The sequence below is a fragment of the Ammodytes marinus genome (assembly GCF_949987685.1).
Source record: "Ammodytes marinus genome assembly, chromosome: 22".
Classification (NCBI taxonomy): Eukaryota; Metazoa; Chordata; class Actinopteri; order Uranoscopiformes; family Ammodytidae; genus Ammodytes; species Ammodytes marinus.
Genome location: NC_137226.1, coordinates 16,370,434 through 16,391,157, shown reverse-complemented (window position 1 = coordinate 16,391,157; position 20,724 = coordinate 16,370,434). Strand labels below are relative to the sequence as shown.

At 39.9% G+C, this 20,724-nt stretch overlaps 1 protein-coding gene across 1 annotated transcript; it reads right to left on the bottom strand.

Moving 5' to 3' along the window:
- Positions 1–264: 264 nt before the first annotated feature.
- On the bottom strand, positions 265–19,291 carry LOC307268539 (plexin-C1-like). The gene is made up of 18 exons (XM_080051212.1): positions 19,274–19,291; positions 18,013–19,144; positions 17,400–17,522; positions 15,373–15,507; positions 14,901–14,998; positions 14,722–14,827; positions 14,467–14,632; positions 14,224–14,326; positions 12,610–12,685; positions 10,511–10,555; positions 10,252–10,385; positions 9,559–9,738; positions 3,337–3,445; positions 1,399–1,569; positions 1,050–1,217; positions 831–930; positions 646–747; positions 265–386 (listed from the first exon to the last, which is right to left on the bottom strand). The coding sequence occupies exons 2-18, from the start codon at positions 19,036–19,038 to the stop codon at positions 328–330; spliced, it is 2,901 nt and encodes a 966-aa protein (XP_079907338.1). The 5' UTR covers positions 19,039–19,144; positions 19,274–19,291; the 3' UTR covers positions 265–327.
- Between the last annotated feature and the right edge of the window lie 1,433 nt (positions 19,292–20,724).

Sequence of the window (20,724 nt, the reverse complement as noted above, 5' to 3'; positions counted from 1 at the left end):
ACAATTACATAATCTCATACACCTAATCTTTAAAAATAAAATAGGTTATAATACCTTCCCACATTTAACGTGATGTTTGAATTCTGAAAATAGTATATCTGTTCTATTTATTAGGAAGGGTGGTTTACAAAACTAAGTTGCGTACAACTTAATAGCAATAACTTGTGAATTATATCTTCCGTGAAAAATGAGGAGGATTTTCTGAAGCATCATCATAAGGATGAAGGGGTTCTGATGAAGTAAAACGCTGAACACGGTGGTATATTTGAAATATTGTACTTTATTTAGAAGTAATCTCAGGTAGTCTTGAGGGTAAATCCTGCGCTTTTAACCGCAGAGGCCGGAGTTCGCATCTCTTGCAGGAGCCGTGGTGAGAGGAGAGACTTCTTTAGGAATAAATAATGTACAATTAAAGCATCGTGTTACAAGTTGGTTAATACGGGTTTAATAGGACATAACTAATAAACTTTGGATACTAGCTTTTCATTATAGATCAGACTTTGGTAGTCGAGATCGCTTCACCACTGAGCTGAATTCTGAGCTGATCACAGCCAATGTTTTCCAGGAAAGATACTACTAAAGAGTACCTCAATACTCAATATGGGCTTTAGACTTACAGATGCATAGTGAATGTTTGGGACTGACCTTGTCTAATGTCATTCCTGATGTCCATCTCCAGGTCTTCCATATGGTTGTTCATTTGATCAGTGAGCTTCTTCTGTTTGCTTCGATAGACAATCACCACCACTGGAAAACAAGCGGACAAGTTTAATCTCAAACTACAATAGAAAACTATTATACAATCGATAAACCTTATGTTACGTACTCACCAACAATAATGCAAGTTATCAGCAGAAAGACACGCAGAGAAAAGAGGGCCACATTCAAAGAAGAAGTAGGTAGTTCTACTTTCTTGTCTCCATACAGTATCTGTAAAAGAGCAGTAATCACGCCATTTGAAAGGAATTTACAAGGCACAAATGTAACTATTATCACAATAACATTTATTTCACTATAGCATTGTCTAGCTTGTTGCAGCTTATATTTACCATTAACCGCTGAAATGTAGCGTCGCCTGGGTTTTGAATTTCACAGATAAAGAAGTCAGTCTTGTTATCGGTTTCTTTGGCCTCCATGATGCAGGGGTATTGTTTTTCTTTATGAATGCCCCACACTGACAACTCTGCCATGGTCATCTCCAGTTTGTCTGCCTCTTTCTTAAACGACAACAGAAACAAAATGCTGACCTTTGCTTGTATTCATGATGTTAAGTTAAGTTAGGTTAGGTCTTTATTTTGTCAATTACACACACATGCAAGGTGAGTCACACACATGGAAATCGAAATGACATTGTCCTAGATTTGTGCATGCATTCTAAAAATTAATTATATGCATCACCTCTATGATGATCTGGAAATCGTTCCCTGTCCTCGTGGACGTGAAGCTGGTGAACACGGGGTCTGGATAGTAGGTTATTGTTGTGGAGCAGGCCAAGGTTTCGTTGGCTACTTTCAAAAACACACTGCTTGTAAAAGTGGTTTCAGCTGCAGGTGTGTCATAGGTGAGATTCTGTGGTGAATGTGAAAAATAAAATGATGTGTTAAATAAAGAATAATATGATATAACCTGCGTATGGCATATCATGCCATGGTGACATAGTAAACAAGGCAAGGTGATGCAACATGTGGAATATATTGCATAATACAAGGGAACTATATGACACTGGTTGTTATATTATTACAACATATGCTAATACAACTACAACATAACTAGCAAAAATGTGGTGTCAAAGAAGAAAACGTAGAATTAGAAGTAGTAGGGGAGAGTGGCCTAAGTTGTGCCGGTGGGGAAGTTGTGCCACCCCTTGTTTCTAGAAAACCATAGAAGAAATTGGTAATGTGACCACATATTTAAGAAGAGCCATCCATTTAACTCATCCTGTAAAGAAGGGAGAAACATAGAATAAGATATAAGCACATTTAAGCTAAAAATACTGTTTTTTGCCTTTCAAAGTAAAATTTCCATGATAAAGGTTTTTTGATTACTGTGTCTGAACAATTATAGACAAGTTTGAAAACATTTGACACATGTTTTAGTGCTTTAGTATGCTACACTTTGAGTCTATACAGTTATCACGATGTCAGCCCTAAACTGCTGCATCATACTTATTATCCAAAATTCTGGGGATGGGATGATTTGTGCCAGAGGACCTAGGTGAGTTATAAGTAAGTAAGTAAGTAAAATGTATTTATAAAAGCACATTTATAACAGTTTGCACTGTCCAAAGTGATTTACATAGTGCATTCAGTAGGTAAAAAATGAAGGTTAAATAACAATAACCAAAATAAAAGACATAAAGCCCAGACGTCCACATATAAACAAAGATAGTAGTGCCTAGCTATTTCCTCCCCATTAACTATTAAGATAGTTAATGGGGAGGAAAAACCAGGGTGTACAGATGGGTTTTGAGCCTTGATTTAAAGGCAGAAATGGAGGGGGAATCGCATATGCCAGGTGGCAGTTGGTTCTACAAGGGCGGAGCAGCTAGTGCAAAGTACATTTCTGAGAGTTGTGCCATTGGAATGGCTGTATACGCTGGTCACCAAAATAAAGTGATTGTCTACAGTAGCTCAGAAGAGACTGACATCTCCATTTCACTTAACGACACTACTGATGAGAGTTCAGATGGCCAGAAAGATGATGATGGTGACTTTGTCATTGTGAGCTTTGCAGGTAAAACCATTAGATCTGCTAGGCCTTGTTTAAGAAAATTGTCCTTCAATCTTTGTAAAATATTTACTTTAAATAAACCTTAAATAAGTGATTGTCTAATGGATTTGTCTTGCATTACAGTTTATGAGATATATATCATTGGCACAATTTACCCCATGGTATTCTCTCTTGTGGCACAACTTACACCACAAGACAACTTTTTTTCCCGAAAGCTATATTTCTTCAACAGTTTATTCCAGATCCAAAGTTTTTATTGCCAGGGATGCACAACACCCTGAAATATATGTACACATTTGAGTTGGAGACTTTACTGTCAAAGCCTCACTTTAAAGTCACTTTGAGTAAAAAGTGGCACAACTTAGGCCACTCATATAATATTATTATATAACATTTAATCTTAACATGGTGGGACATAATAAATGACATGCTTCACTCTGAATGTTTGTACATGTGTTTAAAATGCAAGTAGGGTAAGTATAATGTAATATAATGTAATCAACATATTAACCATTACACAAGATAATGCTAAAGGATTACATGGGATGATGATACTATATTTTGGCATTTAATACAGTTGGACACTGTGCGTGTCGATGAACCCACCTGATAGTGTTTGTTTCTGGGAGGTCTGACTTCCTGATGGGCGTGGTTATGTACAACCCCTTCCACAAACTCCAGGTGAGATCCAATGAGTGTGATGTTCCTCTTCCCACTACAGGACACAGGGCAGCATCCAATCAGAGGAGAAGAAATGGAATACAGATTGGAATCTAGGAAAAGCGTTTTCTTACAATGATATCCTAAAATGATGAAAAAGACACACCTATATGTCTACCACATTTCTATATGTTAAGGATTTTTAAGGATGACCAACATATAAATCTTGTTGTGTCCCTCCAAAGCTTTAATGTTCACTACATTATGACTGGCAGTGGCGTGCACAGGTAGACCTGAAGTGGTGCTGAAGCACCTGCCCTTTTCCCCTGGCCCAATCAAGTGCCCTTTTGAAAAAAAATAAAAATATATTTTTTTTTACAGTGTATGTGGCCCATGCCGACATTATCATCTATAAGTGCTCAACGATTAAAAACGTTTGACAATAATGCCCCAATAAATATGCCCCCCCTCCTCCTCCTCCGCACACACTTCCTGTGGACACAAACGGAGGCGCGTTGGCATTGCCGCAGCAGTTCACAGCTGCTGCTGCACACACACACCTACTCCCCGGCCTGCCCTGCCCCACCAGCGAGGTAACACATACATGAATGGAGTCAAGAGTGTATTGTGTGCCCCCTAAGCCTCAGTTGCCAAGCTATAACTTGCATTTATTTGTCTCTGTTATAAAGTAGCCTCTATCATGCAGCGCCACACAGCTGAGCATAAATTAGCCGACTGTCCTGCTTAACAAGCTAGCCCAAAACAATAATAGATATGACGTGATGAACACAACTAATGTCGGCGGAGTTTGTCATTGGTACAGCATGTGAATCGATCAGTACGATGAATATTTAGTGTTGTTTAGGTTTACTTTAGGCTATATAATTAACACTTCACTTGCAGTAATTTATTTGCTAAATGACAAACAGGCAATTCCCAATTGCCTGCAGAAAAAGTAGCCTTGTGCCTTGTTGTAATGTAACCAAGCAGTCTTATTCATATTGTAGCGGCTCCCCATTAGCCACTAGGCTGCATGTCGTTAGGTGTGTGACGCGTGCCTATAGCCTACAGTTGAAACTTTGAATGTCCACTCGTTCTTCAGCGTTTAAAAGCTTACTTTATTTACTTAAACAAATGAAGGTGCGACTTGTAGGCTACATACAACTATTATTCTGTAAAACTGAGATCCATGAGCATGGTCGAAAACATTTGCCTTTCGGCATGCAAGCCCCTGGCTAGTGTGAGTGTGCCTGATTAAAGGGACTCTTACCGATCCTGCAATTGAGAATTACAGCACTATACCATCCCGCCTCCCTCCAATGCCCCCACACCCTCGTTCCATGCTTGTATCACTGGTTTCACTTCAGAGTTGTCGGCCAGAATACCACTTATGGCCAAAGGCGTCAGACTATAATAAGCATGAGACTAGGAGAGGAGTAGGGTTTTATCCGCTCTTTATTTTCCTTCTTTCACAGGCACAGTCGCATATAGATCGCGGGAAAAGAACAAAGGTTTAAACTCCGCTCGTGAGGAGACGTTACAACAGCTGTTGCGACCCGCGAATCGCATGCAAACTATATTATAACAGCGATCGGGACTGCATGTAGGCCTACATACTCACACACGGGTGATTCACATTTAAACTCAGATAAACACGTTTCCATGTGGAATGATCGCTTACTGCGGCAACGCTCACACATCTGACCGAGGGAGAAGAGAACGGAAACTAAACAGGCTCTCTGGCCGACTGACGTCACGGCCCTAACTGACTGCTATCCACACTGAACAAAACACATTTTAACACACTGTAAGAAATAACAACACTGTAATTTATGAACGTTGGGGCCTTTTCTACAATGGTCGCTACTCGCTACTGTCTGCCGTGGAATCAAAACAAACCCTCTAGTTGAGAATGCGCAATACAGTCATGTTAACTGTTCAGGGCCTTTTAAAGCTCAGATTTGAATGTTGAGCTGTTCCTCAAATGTTATTGAAATATCTTAAAAGCTGTCCACACATTTTATTTTAACTACGCAAAGTAAGTGGGTTGGTGGTACTAAATCAGTCATGAAGCTATATAAGCTAATTATATTATTTTGTCCCAACCATAAGTTATTTCTATGTTACAAGACTTGCAGTAATCTTGTATTTACCTTAATAGGATATTATTAGTACGGAGATCAGGGGCCTAACGAAGACTTCAAAAACAGAATTCGGGATAAGGGATTATTTAAAAAAATCCGAAACTGACTGTTTTTTTTTCAAACATAATTTTTTTCTTTCTGCTTTTTGGTAATTCTGTGTCTCCAAATTATTCCAGAAAATAGTACTAAATAGCCCACATTGACATTGGTGATTTAGCCTTAGCTTTCTTCTCAAAGTGCACCAGATTGATGAATTTTACTTTAAAAGGTTCAAATCTTTCTTCCGGGGGAGCATCCGGACACCCCTAGAAGGTCCAGGGTCCCAAACACAGTCTCCCAGATTCCTTTGAGAAACACTCTATGGCCCTCATTTATCAATCTTGCGTAGACCAGAAAAATGGGTGTACGTACATCTCAACGCAAATCTCGGCATTTATCAATATGGACGTGAGCGTAGGGTACGCTCAAATCCCACGCTAGCTCTCAGCTCGTGTACGCAAATTTGAAAACAGCTTAGACTCGCAGTGCAGGCTGTGCCGGGTAGCCGATGACTTTGTTGGACAATTATTAGAAGATAATACAAAGGCAGTGCAAATAAGACCGAAATAAAGATATTAATCACTTAAAAATGAGCAGCTTATGGTGTGCAACTGAGTAGGAGAGCTGATTCAATAGTGCGCACACGTAAGGGCAGTTGTCTCCGTTTTGGAGCAGCTGGGGGGACACTGAGGCACGGGGGCTGCATTCATTCAAAATGTTAGCCTAAGTATTAAATATGTAGTAGGCCTACACTGCTCTTTATGATACAAAAAAATACACGGCACAACAATCAGCTTAACATTTTATTTATTTGACGCACTTTGTAGATGTTAGTTCCTCTTTTAATGTGTCATTGATGCTAAAGCGAGCGATTTATTTCCACCTTAACCGGCACGTTTTTCCGATCTGCTGGTGGAGCAGCTCAGCAGGACAGTGGGCGCTCTCACAGCTGATCGTTGCCATGTCGGCTTGTGCAGCTGACGGCCGGGCTGACCACTCGTGCCAAGCGCATGCTGTCATACAGTAAAACGCTAAATGTGTTATTTTTAGTTTTTAAAACCCTTTTGAGTAGTGCTATCTAAAAGGGCCAATACATTCTAATCATTCAAATCTCTGCAGACCTGTATTTATTTTATGGGGACCATTATCGGACAGTTGGTGCGTCTTTTTCTCCTCCACCACTTATATTATGCCCGCAGCCCCGCACCCCCAGTTGGTTGCATTTCAGAACAGCAACACGCTTTTTTTAGTGGCGATTTTGAGTCAACACCAACGCTGTTGACCGCAGCAGTTATTTCCTTCCTAACTGCTGCCTTCTGTCGTTATTTGATGCTGCTTGTAGGCTAATGCTCCGAAATGAAACTCTTTTTTTTCTACTTTCGCTGTTATTCTGTCAATTTCTACTTCAGGGAAGTGCCGTATTGCGCATATCCATGTCGCAAAACCTTTGGGCGAGGCCTCTAAACTGAGAAAATATAGGGGCGTGGTACGATTGTTTTCAGCCGCTGCATTTATCAATAATTGCGTGGCGTACGCCGAGATTGGCGAGATACGACTGTTTGATAAATCCCACGCGATACCTGGCGTAGGGAGGTATTTGCGCCAGAATCTGCACCAGTTTCCACGCAAGTTTGATAAATGAGGGCCTATGTGTGGCCGGGTATTAAAAGTCATTAGGCCAGGGGGGGTTTTGTACAAGTACCCTTAAAATGATTTGGTCATTCATCGATAGAATATATTGTGCCCTTTTTTTGCACTGAGCACCTGCCCCCCAAAATGTCTGTGCACGCCACTGATGACTGTCAAACTAAAGACATCGAAGTACATTCAAATAAGTGTATCTAACAAAGACAAACGTTTGGGAAATCTATAAAACATTGAAATAAGCCATTTTGGCCTGGGGCAGCAGTAAAAGATCATCCATTTAGTAAAGCTAAGAAGGTCTTAAAAAGCATCAGGAATGATCCTTCAGTTGCTGCAACTAAAAAGGGAAGTGTTTAGGGATGGGAATTGATAAGAATTTAACGATTCTGATTCCGATTCTGCTTATCGATTCTCTTATCGATTCTCATTGTGTGAGAAAATAAGTACAAATGTGTTTATTTGTATTAACCTGCTTAAATATCTGATCAGAAGTGTGTCTAGTGTGTGCAAAAATTATCAAGAGTACTTTAGGATTAGGAAATTGTCAATTTTCACATTAATTGGTCCGGACAAAAAAAAAAGTTTGCCTTTTTAAGCCCAAATGCCATTATGTTCCCTAAAAACTAAAAACACAGACTGAATTTAACAGTTAAGGAAGAGCTTGTGCCTTTTGTAATATTAACTGTGCTCATTTGCATTCAACTTGAAACAAAATTCAACTGACATAAAAAATACAAAGAAGTCTTCTGTAAAGATAAGACCAACTATCAACTTTGGCAAATTAACCATTTGTTTGCAGAAAAAATATCATGTATGCCCTCTCAGGAAGGATACGAGATATTTTATGTACATGCTGTTCTAATGTGAAGCTCGCTGTTTATTATTAATATAACGGCCCGTCATCAGACACATTTGCACATCGGTCGCTCCTCAAGTAATCCAAGTCTTTTTTTGGTAACACTTTACAATAAGGTACACAAAATTGTAGTAGCTACTACATACCTACTACATAGATATGTGTTACCTACTACATAGGGTTTTTTTTTGTGCTACCTAACACATAGGTTTTTTTTTTGTGTTACCTACTACATAGGGTTTTTTTTTGTGTTACCTACTACATAGGTTTTTTTTGTGCTACCTAACACATAGGGTTTTTTTTTGTGCTACCTAACACATAGGGTTTTTTTTGTGTTACCTACTACATAGGGGTTTTTTTTGTGCTAGCTAACACAGGTTTTTTTTTGTGCTACCTAACACATAGGTTTTTTTTGGTGCTACCTAACACATAGGGTTTTTTTTTGTGTTACCTACTACATAGGTTTTTTTTTGTGCTACCTAACACATAGGTTTTTTTTTGTGCTACCTAACACATAGGGTTTTTTTTTGTGTTACCTACTACATTGGGTTTTTTTTGTGTTACCTACTACATAGGGTTTTTTTGTGCTACCTAACACATAGGTAGCACAAAAAAAAACCTATGTAGTAGGTAGCACAAAAAAAACCCCTATGTGTTAGGTAGCACAAAAAAAAACCCTATGTAGTAGGTAACACAAAAAAAACCCTATGTGTTAGGTAGCACAAAAAAAAAACCTATGTGTTAGGTAGCACAAAATAAAACCTATGTAGTAGGTAACACAAAAAAAACCCCTATGTAGTAGGTAACACAAAAAAAACCCTATGTGTTAGGTAGCACAAAAAAAAACCTATGTGTTAGGTAGCACAAAAAAAAAACCTGTGTTAGCTAGCACAAAAAAAAACCCTATGTGTTAGGTAGCACAAAAAAAAACCCTATGTAGTAGGTAACACAAAAAAAAACCTGTGTTCGGTAGTTCACTTTTCAAGTGAAAAACAACCAACATTTAGAGAGATTCTGTCTCAACGCCATGTTTGCTGCGTTCTGAACCAAAACAAAGCAGCGCGAGTGTCAAGTCATGACATATTTGCAACAAGCGGAACCGATAAGCGCAATCGTTAAGCAGGCATGTTAACGATTCCAGGGAATTGGTTGACTCGGCACCGGTTCTGAAGAGGAACCGGGTCTCGATTCCCATCCCTAGAAGTGTTCATATGGTGAAAGACATTACTTTGGGGAAGTGGTTTTCTTTCCCCATAAAATGACCCTCAACCTGCAACTGTTCCTCACTTATAACATTGTCATGTTTCCTGCACTGGGGGCAGTTCCCAAAATAACCTACTTAAGTTTTCACTGCTCTTTTAGTTTGTTATGGTAATGATTTATCGATGGCAGCATTCTACCAAAACATAATGTGAACCAGTTTTAGTTTGTTGAAACATTATTTTCAGTTTAGGCAGTATAAAAATGGCAACATATCAGTCATACCTGATCCAAGTGCTGCTGGGCTCAATGTTAGTGCAAATTGGTGATGACTGGTAGGCGATTTTAGCGCTGCCATGGCAACTACCATCTCGTAGGAGAACACATACTTTGACCACGCCTTTATTATCAGTCTTGTTTATATGAAACGTCAGATTGACACCAGTGTTGTTCCATACAGGAGACCTGAGCAGAGCACACAGAATGTCACAGTGGGAGACAGCAACCAGTTAGTCTCACTGAGATCAATACTCACGTTATAGTATGCAGAACCTGTTAACCTGGTAGCAGCAAATCAACATGGTTTTATATTCGACCAGTTTATAATTCTACTGCAGTACTTTTTTTTCAAAGTCAGTGAATATCTTCTCCTATCCCATCCGCTACCCATCTGTACTGTATGTGCACTGAAAAATAATCCAGTGTTAATCCGCAGCCTAGGCTCCGTAAACGGGCATGTTGCTAGCTACTGGGGGCCACCTTTGAACATATCCATTGTTTACATACCATTTGCAGAGCCTAGGCTGTGTATTAACACCAGATTCATTTTTCAACGCACAAAGTATGGACACGTAGCAGATGACGAGCAGATATTTAATGATTCCACCTTCAAAATATGGGTGGCATTTCCCTGTAAATAATTGCTATCTTTGAATCGTTATTCAAGGCAAAATCTTAGTTCCTTGTAAAGTGACTCACTCTTGTGGATTGCAGTCCATGTCAGCCTGAATCCTCACTCTGGTCACGTCCCTGAGGTTATAACCGGACAACACAGCATGGTTTCTGCCGTAGAAAGACACCACACTGGGGCTGATGGAGGAGATCTCTGGTCTCTGACAGTACAACACACACACAAAGGTCATCAGGTTTAATGCATTAACTTCTACTGAAAGTCATAAGCTCTGCTGAGTGCAAATTGGCATCAGTGGGAAGACTTTGTGTTAGAATTAAGACTCACAGAAAAGTTCCCCCATGACTCCATCATTTGGCAAACACTGCCCTGCTAGAGGAAGTGAGAGGAAGAACATTAAGCAGGTTTACATGACTTTCACTGTAAAGGGATTTTGGCTAACGATAGTTTAGCTAATAAAAACTGGAAACAGTCAAAAAAAAAATATATATATCCCGAGATACAGTGCTGCTTGAAAGTATGTGAACCTCTTGAAACTTTTGGAATTTTATTTAGTTTAACCATTATAAATTCATTTTTAGCAATACCAGTTCCAAATTCCAAAAGGCTCAAGAGGTTCACACACTTTCAAGTAGCACTGTATATTCCAACTACTTTTTTGTAATAAAAATATAATGAAATATTTTGCTCTAACAAACACAGGGTGTAATTATTACTGATCAGCAACATCTAGGCCCAATGAGCCCAGGAGATCCCAATAGTGAAGTTTCTCTCTTTGCAATTGTCAACTCAACCAACAAGACACATGAAATGGTTACATGGTAACAGGTGAATAAAATGGTTTTGGTGTTGCAGAAAGGTATCACTTTCTGTAAATTTGTATTGAAGCTAAGTGTTATGTTTCCTCTTTTCCAGGCTTTCACCAGGTTGGCTAAAGCTAGGCATGCAAATAAGTAAGTAAGTGGATTAACTAAAATGTATGACAATTTATTTGACATATAGATTAATATAATAATACTAAATAGAAATTAGAACAATTTATTAAGTTCTGAGCGCAAGAGACATTCCTACAAGCAAACTCAACTGAAAAAATGTGCATGACTAGAGCAAAACATTTTATGAGTCTAAGTGAAAATTAGTGGTGGGCCGATAACGGCGTTAACGTGCTGCGTTAACGCCAGACTCTTATCGGCGATAAAAAAAATATCGCCGTTAATCTCTTGTTCCTCTTATTTTAGCGCGGATATACCTGGCCGAATTGCACTGTAGTGCACGAGTCAGAACGAGTCCGACTTCGCACCTGTGTAGCCTACCACATCAAACGTAACGTGCTGACATGGATGCAGCTAGGAAGCCGCCGGGTTTGCTTCAGGGAAAATGTATTTTTAAGAAGCTTCCCAATGGAAACCTCGACAAGACCAAGGTTGTTTGCACCTTGTGCAATGCGGAATTGGTTTACTGTAGGAGTTCTAACAGTCTGTGCTCTCGGAAGCGGCCGGGGCATGCGTGTGTGCAATGGGAGAGCTTTGTGTGGAGAGAAAAAAAAGAGGCAAGGGAAATCGCCAAAGCCAATGCATAGCCTCGACTCATTAAAGGTTGAAAATCACTGAATTACACAACATGTAGGCTAGCCTATGGCTTAAGGCTATGGAAATCATTATGGAAACAATTTTTTTTTTTATCAGTGATAGCTCAGCTGATCTCGTTGCTATAGAGACCACGTCCGTCCGCTTTGTTTGACAACTGACAGAGCTGCCAAGTCTCACCCTTTTGGCCGTGAGACACACTCATATCAACCAGCTCACACTCTCACACGCTAGCCAACAACTCAAATTTCTCACGCGGAGAAGTTAATCCCCAAAATAACGATTGTTTTGCGGGACTTTTATTTTGACAGTCTTATATTGAAAAGCTAACGGACATGAGTTCCGTGACATCCTCTTTCTGCACGCAAGTTAACTTGATGCATTAGGTGTGCACCTGCACAGGAGATGAGCCCCTGGTCTGATGCGCCACCTGGCTTGAGAAACACATTCTCAAAGACTTACTTTGAGTCATTATTTAGGGAGCACACACATATTATGAATGAATTCAAATGAGCCATTTTAATCTAGATTAATCTAGATTAATTCCAAAATTAATCTAGATTAATCTAGATTAAAAAAATTAATCTATGCCCACCTCTAGTGAAAATACAATGTTTTAGTCATCAGTTTATCTTGCATTCTTTTTAACTAGTAGTTACAAATATCTGAATCTTAGAGCCCTAGTTCTGGTGTTATTATCAATGTTGAACATATCTCAAATTGAATGCAGTGCTGTTGCATCTCAGAATGCAGAACTTGGAAACCTAGCATGAATGTACAACATGTATGAAGTCTGGAATCGTATGTTGTAAGAAAAACACATAGAGCATGTATAATTACATTCCCCACTCCTTGAGATGCCCATGAACAGCTGTTTTTGCTCCATTCACACCCAGCCTCGATACACTGCCGACACCTGAAGAGAAAAAAAATAACTTTTTTTTGTGGATAACACTTGAATACGAACATAACTCCAAATTGTACTGGGCTGCAAACATCTGTTGCTTGTCCAACTTGCATGCATTTTCATTTGGAATACTTCATTTCTAGTTTGGAGTTCTATGAAGGCCACTGTGTGCAGTCCAGTGTCATTACCTACCATTTTGAGTGCACCACTTACTCCTGCCCAAGAAAAAACAAAAGGCTTTTGTAAGTATTCCCTCACAGCAGCTGCTCTCTGTTGTCGGATTGCAACCATTTTGTTTTTCAACTATTAAAACTGCATGGGAACGGGACCTAGGGGAGAACGGGGTAATTTGTCACACGGGTTGGTTGTCACAATCGTTATATCTCGGAACCAGAAGGCGCTGTCTGTGAAATGTTGGTATGTAAATATCCAGAATTGGGATCAGAGGTCACCTACATAGTCTTCCTTGGAGTTAGACTGCTGAATTTGAGGTGAGACAACTGTTTGTGTTTTTCATGTCAAATTGAAAATATTTAGCACCTCAGTATTTTTCTTCTAGGCTTTTACACAATGGGTTTATAACAAAACACTTGTTACCCATACAAAGTGTGAAGGGTAAACTATAGTTTAGATTGTGGTTAGCAAGCTAATTAGTTGTCAGATGGTTGTTGGCCTTGATGCTAGCAAGAAATTCAAGTTGGGGTTGGTCGTCACATTTTTTGGGGGGTTGGTTGTCACATGTTATCTCAAGGCTGCAGCCAGAAAAGGAACCCAATAACGAAAGAAATTGTCAAGCTGTATCCTCACTGACACCCCAGAGAAGGAAAGAATAGAGCAGGAAAAGGCAGCTAGCATGCAAAAGAAAAAAGGGCAACACAATCAAAACAACCCAGTGCATCCCAAACTAGACCAGCTGCCAAGGCTACAGTAAGTTATGTAGGCCTATTTGTCAACTTGACAATGCAATTAAACTTTCAAATTTAGTTCTACTTGCTTGCCTTCTTTTTAAGATTATTCCCATTAAGATAACATTGTGACAAACAACCCCATAGTGTTTGACAACCGACCCCTTGATGGGGTTGGTTGTCACAATGTGTAAGGGTGTCTTTGATGATTAATTTCTTCTTTATTACAATAAGATAGAAAAAGTGAGGGGTACACATTTCAAGCCAACACCTTAAGCTTCAATGTAATGTAGGAATGACTATTGAAAGATGTTTAGGTGATAAGCAATTCTCACTAGAGTAAAAAGTGTGCCTACTTACCCCGTTCTCCCCTACTTGGTTTACATTTTTGATGCCATTTGGGACTTGGCTCTTAGCGAGATACACCCCACTTCTATATGCACACGGCACACACTTGTTCATCATACTCATATTTCCAAAACAAATTTAACTATGATTAAACCTGCGGTATATTATATCAGTGAAAACAATCTAATCATTGATTCATCTGGCTTTTTGTTAGTTTCAATTTTTTAAACTTTTCAGCTCTATCTTATGTTAGAAATGATCTATTTTGAATTCTTGAAACGGTAGTGGATTTACAGGAGAGAGGTTGGTGGTCCCCTGATGTCAGCACAGTTGGATAGCTTCAGTTGTTCTAACCATTTCTTCGAACCGACCGTAATACTGACTGTGACAGGCAGGCCTGTTGAGTGAAATGAATAGAGTCAATGTCAGAGTCTTAAAGTTCATAATGTATTTAGAATAACACATGTTGTTCTGTCATTGTAAATGTCCATGATTGTCAGATTCACTGGATTATTATATAAGTCAAAAGTCACTGACCTTCAGCAGGAAGTGTGCTATTTGTAAGGATGCAGGTGCATTGTGGGAACTGTGCAGGACTGCTTTTCCTGCTACAGAGCTCACGGGACCTTGCAGAGAATTGACAGGTGAAGTTGGATTGTGCCCTCTGGCCCACAGTCAGATGTGTCTGGATGTGAAGTTTGATCTGAGAAATGTTGTGATGAGAGTGTCAAAGAGAAACAACTGACAGCCACAACAACCGACTATTGGTAAAAACTTGAACGTATTCTTTACCTGGCCACTACTGTCCTTTACAACATTGAAGGAAACCATTTTCTGTTGAGAATCACCAGGAATGGACAACCAGTCCGAACTTTGGCAGTCATCTTCAAATGTGCAACTAGTAGGAGAAAATGCTTTTTTAACCAGGTTTACAAATATAAGACGTCAACTGCAAATGTTGTTTCTCTGACCTTCCAGTGCTGCACCAGACACAGTATGGATCCTGTGCTGACCAACACTCCTCCAAAGTTGTGTGTGTGCCACAATTTGACACAGGTAAACGCTTCATCTAAAACAAAACAAAAACGCATATTAACACGCATTAATACACATTAAAGGTGCTAAGGGGAACAGTCTCATTTTTCCTCTGATGATCATAAATGACATGTAACAGCAAATCAGACAATCAGTGCAAAGAATGCTCATTTATATATGATTTCTTAATGCCTTTGTCATTGGTATACCCAGGAACAACATATGGCATTGTAAAATCACTAGCACTTCTGTCCAAAGGGGTCGCAAGAATTAATACAAACTGAAAGTTCCTCAGAGCACCTTTGACATGACATTATGTTAACAAAGAAAATCTGTACAATTTTAAACATTCAACGTCTCCAAGTATTCGCCAAAGCTTTACAAAGAAAACATGCACAATGCACCTACCTGGTTTCTAAGTGGCACATACACGTGTTTACCATCCACTTGGTCCAGATGTATTTTGGGGAACACTTGGCGGTCGTCATTGGCCCTGTAGAGCACCCTGGGACAGGTGGTGTGATAGTTCTTGTCCACAGCAAGCTGACAACAAGAGTGAAGCAGTGTTATGTTTGTCAGAGACATAGCTGCTCTGCTGATAGATATCAATCTTAACCAACAAATTGTTTTTTTATCCATTTGTTTTGGAAGGGCAGCAGGCTTAACTTAACTTAAGTTGGGAACTTGCGCTGCTAATTTGAATTTTGAAGTTGCCTTGGCTCACATGAACAAAGCTTTTATGACTAGATGCTAGGCTTCATAATTAACGTCATCGATCGCATGCGTTTCACAGTGACCTGCACTTAAGTGTTACGTGGCCAGCAAAATAATTTAAAAATTCCTTTAAGGACATAATTGGCATATAACTAACCCTAACTCTTTAAAATATAATGTAAGAGTGTTATGTACCTGTATATTAGACATGACCGGTAAGGACAATGTAATGGGAATTGTTTTTGCTGCAGCAATCAATGGCTGTGGGGATTCTGTAGAGGTAGGGTTGCATTTCCTGGTATGTCTGTGGCAAGGCATCTCTTATAGGTCAAGCCACTAGCTAATGACTCCTACCATTAAGGTTTTGGAGGAAAACCTTGGTCCACTGCTGACTTTCAGTCGTAATGGGGATGTCGTCCTCTGCTACATGTTCACACCAGATTCATGCTGATGTTTTCTGTTGAGTTTCTGTCACTATTTCCACATCATGACAATTCCACTTTGATGAATCAATTCACCATTTACCAGAATGCAGGATATGATGCAACTGTATTTTGTGCTTCTCAAAATACAGTAAATGTTCAAGCAGGAATGACATGATGTATACAGTGTCCGCTTCTTCACCCTCCGAGTCTGTTCTGGAACTTCTCTCCTCTGAAGATAACCTGACCATACACCTGACTTCTCCCCTGTCTGCACTGTTGAACCCAATGTCTTAAATCAGCCCCAATGTATATGGAGGACAGCCTTAAGTCAGCCTTATTACTGTTGTATAATTGCAGCTGTGTTTGCCTTCTTGAGTCTGTTGTCTTTTCTATGTGTGTTTTACTTGCATCTTTCCTCAGTGCCTTCCCTTCTGCTCAGACCCTCATGGAACAGTTTGCTTATTCTGAGTGCCAACCTATTTATCGACCACTCCCTTTATTTAAAGTAAAACTGCCTTTTACTCTGCCAGCCCTCTCAGAGTGAATGCATTGTGCCATGCTTCTGTTGAACTATGACAAGAAAGTGCTAAGGTGGGTATGTTATTGGGATCAATAATTAGCTTTCTGACAAGTACATTTAGATGGAATGGTTAGACCTGCTCCACTCACAAGTTGCTGGTCCTTTTTGGAACATATGTATTTTCTACGAGCTATTACCTGTTCATCCGCAATGTGTTGCCAGTGAGTTCAGAGAAAAGCATTTATTTTTTGTTCTGTGTTAAGACCTCAGCAGCAGAGCTGTAAGGAATACACTTGTGAGAGTAAACTGGGCATGAAGGAGCCTATTGTGTCTAGCGGAGGGATACTGTGGCTTTTTCCAAGACTTTGGTTAAATTATTTTATCATGTGAGGGAGTGTGTGTAGAATATTTGTATAATTGTATCAAGGAGACGATAAGAAGACAGTGATGGGCATGGCAGAGGAAATAAAGACGGAGGTGACAGGAAGCTGGTCGGTAATAAACAAAAGTAGTGCAAAGAATTTGACATTGTTTTTCACAAGGAAAGTCCAGACTGGACTGTAGATTCGCTGTTGCCTGCCCTTCTGCACTTATGAAAGTAAAAAACAAAATCACATCGTGGTTCTAATTCAAAATTGGAATGAAGGATTTTGGAGCAGGTTTCCGCCTCTAGAATGGCATGCTTCATCATTGAATAAACACTTGTTCAGGAGAAAGAAATACTATTATTCTTTGACATTCTATTTTACAAGGTGTATATCACTTCTTATACACACCTTAATGAGCTGACCATCTCTTGTCCCAATGAAGAAAACCATCCAGGCCTTCTGTCTCACTGCCAGCACAGAGGTCATGTAGTTCTGCCTGAACAGCACCGTCTTTGGCTTCAGTGTCTTTGGCTGAGAGACACAAACACAATGAGCATCAGATTAGCTTTGAAGCATTGAGGCTGGGTGATCAAGTGCACTTAAAGTCAGGCACATGATTGTGAGGTGCTTATGTTGTAGATAGTATCAGCTACATACATTATCATTCATGTGGGCACACATCAGATTCAATATTATTCATTGTTTGAATCAAGTCTGTATCATACCCAATGACTTAAGCTACAGTAGGCTACACTTTGCTAGTAACAACATGATGAACTGAACCAGTGGGTTAAATTAGCAAGTATAGTGCAATATAAACACTATATACACAATATATAATATTATTGTGCAATAGAAGCTTCAGCATTACCCAGTTCCTCCCTCGAATATGCTGTCACTAGCAAAGTCGAAATAACTTATTACTTTTGGTTTCAAAGGCTAATTGTATAAATGTCTGAGAACAGGTAGGCTATGCGATATCTTAAAAACTATCCATAATAGGCCTACGCGGCCAACCCACCACCGTTAGTTGTTTTTGGTCACAGACACTACCACTACTACAGAAGTCTGGATCCTTATCGGCCTCTACGGTGAGATCAGGGCTGATGTCAAACACGGCCAGCACGGTGTTCGTCTGTCCTCCGTCCAGACTAAACACGCCGCTCCAGAGAACCGGCAGGCCGCCCGGGATCACCGAGGAGGCCAGGAGTCTGCTGCGCCTGTCTGTAGCATCATCAGAGATACGGAGAGTCGCGCCCCGCAGCGACTCCAGAGTCTGCAATTTGCCATATTTCCCTTCAAACCAAAGGAGACGGACTTTGTTGCTGTTGTCCTTCGAGGGCAGGTTGGAGAAAAGATAAATGGTTAAATTGATCTGAAATCCATCCACAAACTCCCTAAAGTCCCCATAGTTTCTCATGTCGATTTGAGGTGTTTTGTATTGGTCAATAATGGAAAATATGCCTCCTTCTTGATTATTATTCGTATCATAAAGTTGCACAGTATTTATTTCAGGGCAGATGGACTTGGACTTTATGGAATCGTTGTTTTGCTGTATGGCTGCCATAATGTAAGTCTCGGTCTGGGTCGGACTATTCTTCTCTACATTTACCCGGAAGCCGATTGACGCTTTGCTGTGGTTTAAGGGTCCCACCTGGACGTGTTCATAGTACCGCACATTGGAAATGTTCTTCAGGTCCAGCACCTCGCAGTAACCGCACTTGATCACCCCGCAGCTGATAAGAGCGTCATCCTCAACCAACGGCACCAATATGTTGACTCTGAAAGTTGCGTTTATCTCATTGGTCTCAGAAACCCGGCGAAACTTCGGGTCGCTATCGATCAGGATTCCCCTCTGGCTCAGACTATGGACAAGAGTCAGGTCGTGGCTCAGCTGGTACAGCATTTCTTCTGTTGCGATGTAAACAGTGCCGTTGGCCACGGCGTAGTGGCGGATGTCTCCATTCAATTTAAAGTCTCCATCGCTCGCCATGCACCGAGCAGGTTCTCCCATAAGAAAAAACAACAGACCAGGCAACAGGACCATCTTCTTGCAGCGGTGGCAGTAAACCGCTCATATGGCGAGGTTCTTCATGGTACTGTGCGCTCCTCCAAGGTGTCACTGAAGTCGCGCGTAAAAGCGCAGCACGCCTCTGTGGAAAGGAGAAGTACAGAAGGTGGGCGGAGGGCGCCCTGCGAAACCGAAAACGAACAGACATTTAAATAATCTCCGAGATATGTTTTGCATCAACACTGTTTACAATGAGCTGTATTCGTCTTACTTTTACAACGTTTTCAAAGTAGTTCTAGACCCCAGAACCAATGAAACCATATAACCTGCTGATGTAGTGCGATCTCTGGCAAATTCCAGACGATTACAGCCTCCAGATGACAAGAAAGCGTTTTATAATTCCATTGTGAAAAATGCACGTGATGATATTCATCTCAATAAAGCCGTTTTGATTGGCCTGCTATGTGGCCAATGCGCATGTAATAATTAATCCATGGGCCTTATTGAGAGGAATGATGCCCTGCATGGCACATTTGATGCTAAAACGGGACATTGGCCTAGCCTATGGTGTAAAAGGGTTGGTGAGCTGCATCCAGTTGAGTTCCATGACATAATTCTGGCATAAAAGAATATCTTTGGGTTGATTTGATGATTTCGGAGGGTCTTTAGTGGAATGCACTGTTTTCCATTTCCCAGATATGCAAAGGGCATGTCCACTGAAACCTACAAGCCATTATCAGGTGACCGGCATTTCAACCCGCAACATGCAACTTTCTGCAAGTTCAAACTGTAGTATCCAGCAAATATACAATAATGACATCTAGTGTCAGTCTCGGGGAAATCTTCATTCTTCTTCTTTTTGGCGTGCATCATTGCATGTCGCCGACAAATCAGGTGAATGTTTTACTGTGAACATGAGAGCTCAATGCACTCCAAAGAACACACGTTAATAGTCAAAACACAAGCAAATCAATCTACCCCAATTTGACAAGAGTCCTATGTCACAACATAACCCTAAAGTGATTTTTCTCATTGATAAACAAGCTATGCATACCCCCTCTCATGCACAACATGGGTCAAAAATGACCCACATTCATTTCATATATTAAACTTAGCTGCAGTCTATTTCTTTGCTATTTATTTTTTTAATTAAAAAAAACTTTATCTAAAGTTCCTTTAAAAAAATAAAGACATGCACACAATACAGTAACACCAATTAAAACAACAAGACAAAGAGAAAACATATCTTGAGGGTGGATTGTCTAAACATCAGTATTAAGGATTAAACAGTCTATACAGCGTTAACAGCAGCAGAGCACATTAATCAATGAGTTAAGCCTATAATCCAACAATGTCAAAAATGGTTTTCTAAACCTGTAAGGCTACATACAGAAAAGACTGAAAAAGTCCATTTATAATAATAATAAAAAAACGTTATAGCATCATTATTATAATTTAGCTATAGTAGACTATGTGTGCTATGACAGGCTATTGTAGGCTATTATTTCCCATAACCACAAAAAAACATAAATAGTATAGCCTAAAACAACATTATGTAGGACATATTATTTGGAAAATAGATACAAAATATTCTAATAATATTTTCTATATATCAATTTTATTTAACATTGTGTAGGCCTACCTCATCTTAGAAAGCCTGTTGTAGGCCTATGCTACATACCTTTTGTGGTTAAACTGAGACATTACCTTTATCTACCGGCG

Bases quoted from the DNA above. Each gene is read 5' to 3' on its own strand.
- LOC307268539 (XM_080051212.1), bottom strand. From the start codon at position 19,038: ATGGTCCTGTTGCCTGGTCTGTTGTTTTTTCTTATGGGAGAACCTGCT. The intron at 14,327-14,466 runs GTCAGTGACTTT...TTCACTCAACAG, and splicing joins TAGCACACTTCCTGCTGAAG to GCCTGCCTGTCACAGTCAGT. The intron at 9,739-10,251 runs GTGAGTCACTTT...TGCTCTGCTCAG, and splicing joins ATGGACTGCAATCCACAAGA to GTCTCCTGTATGGAACAACA.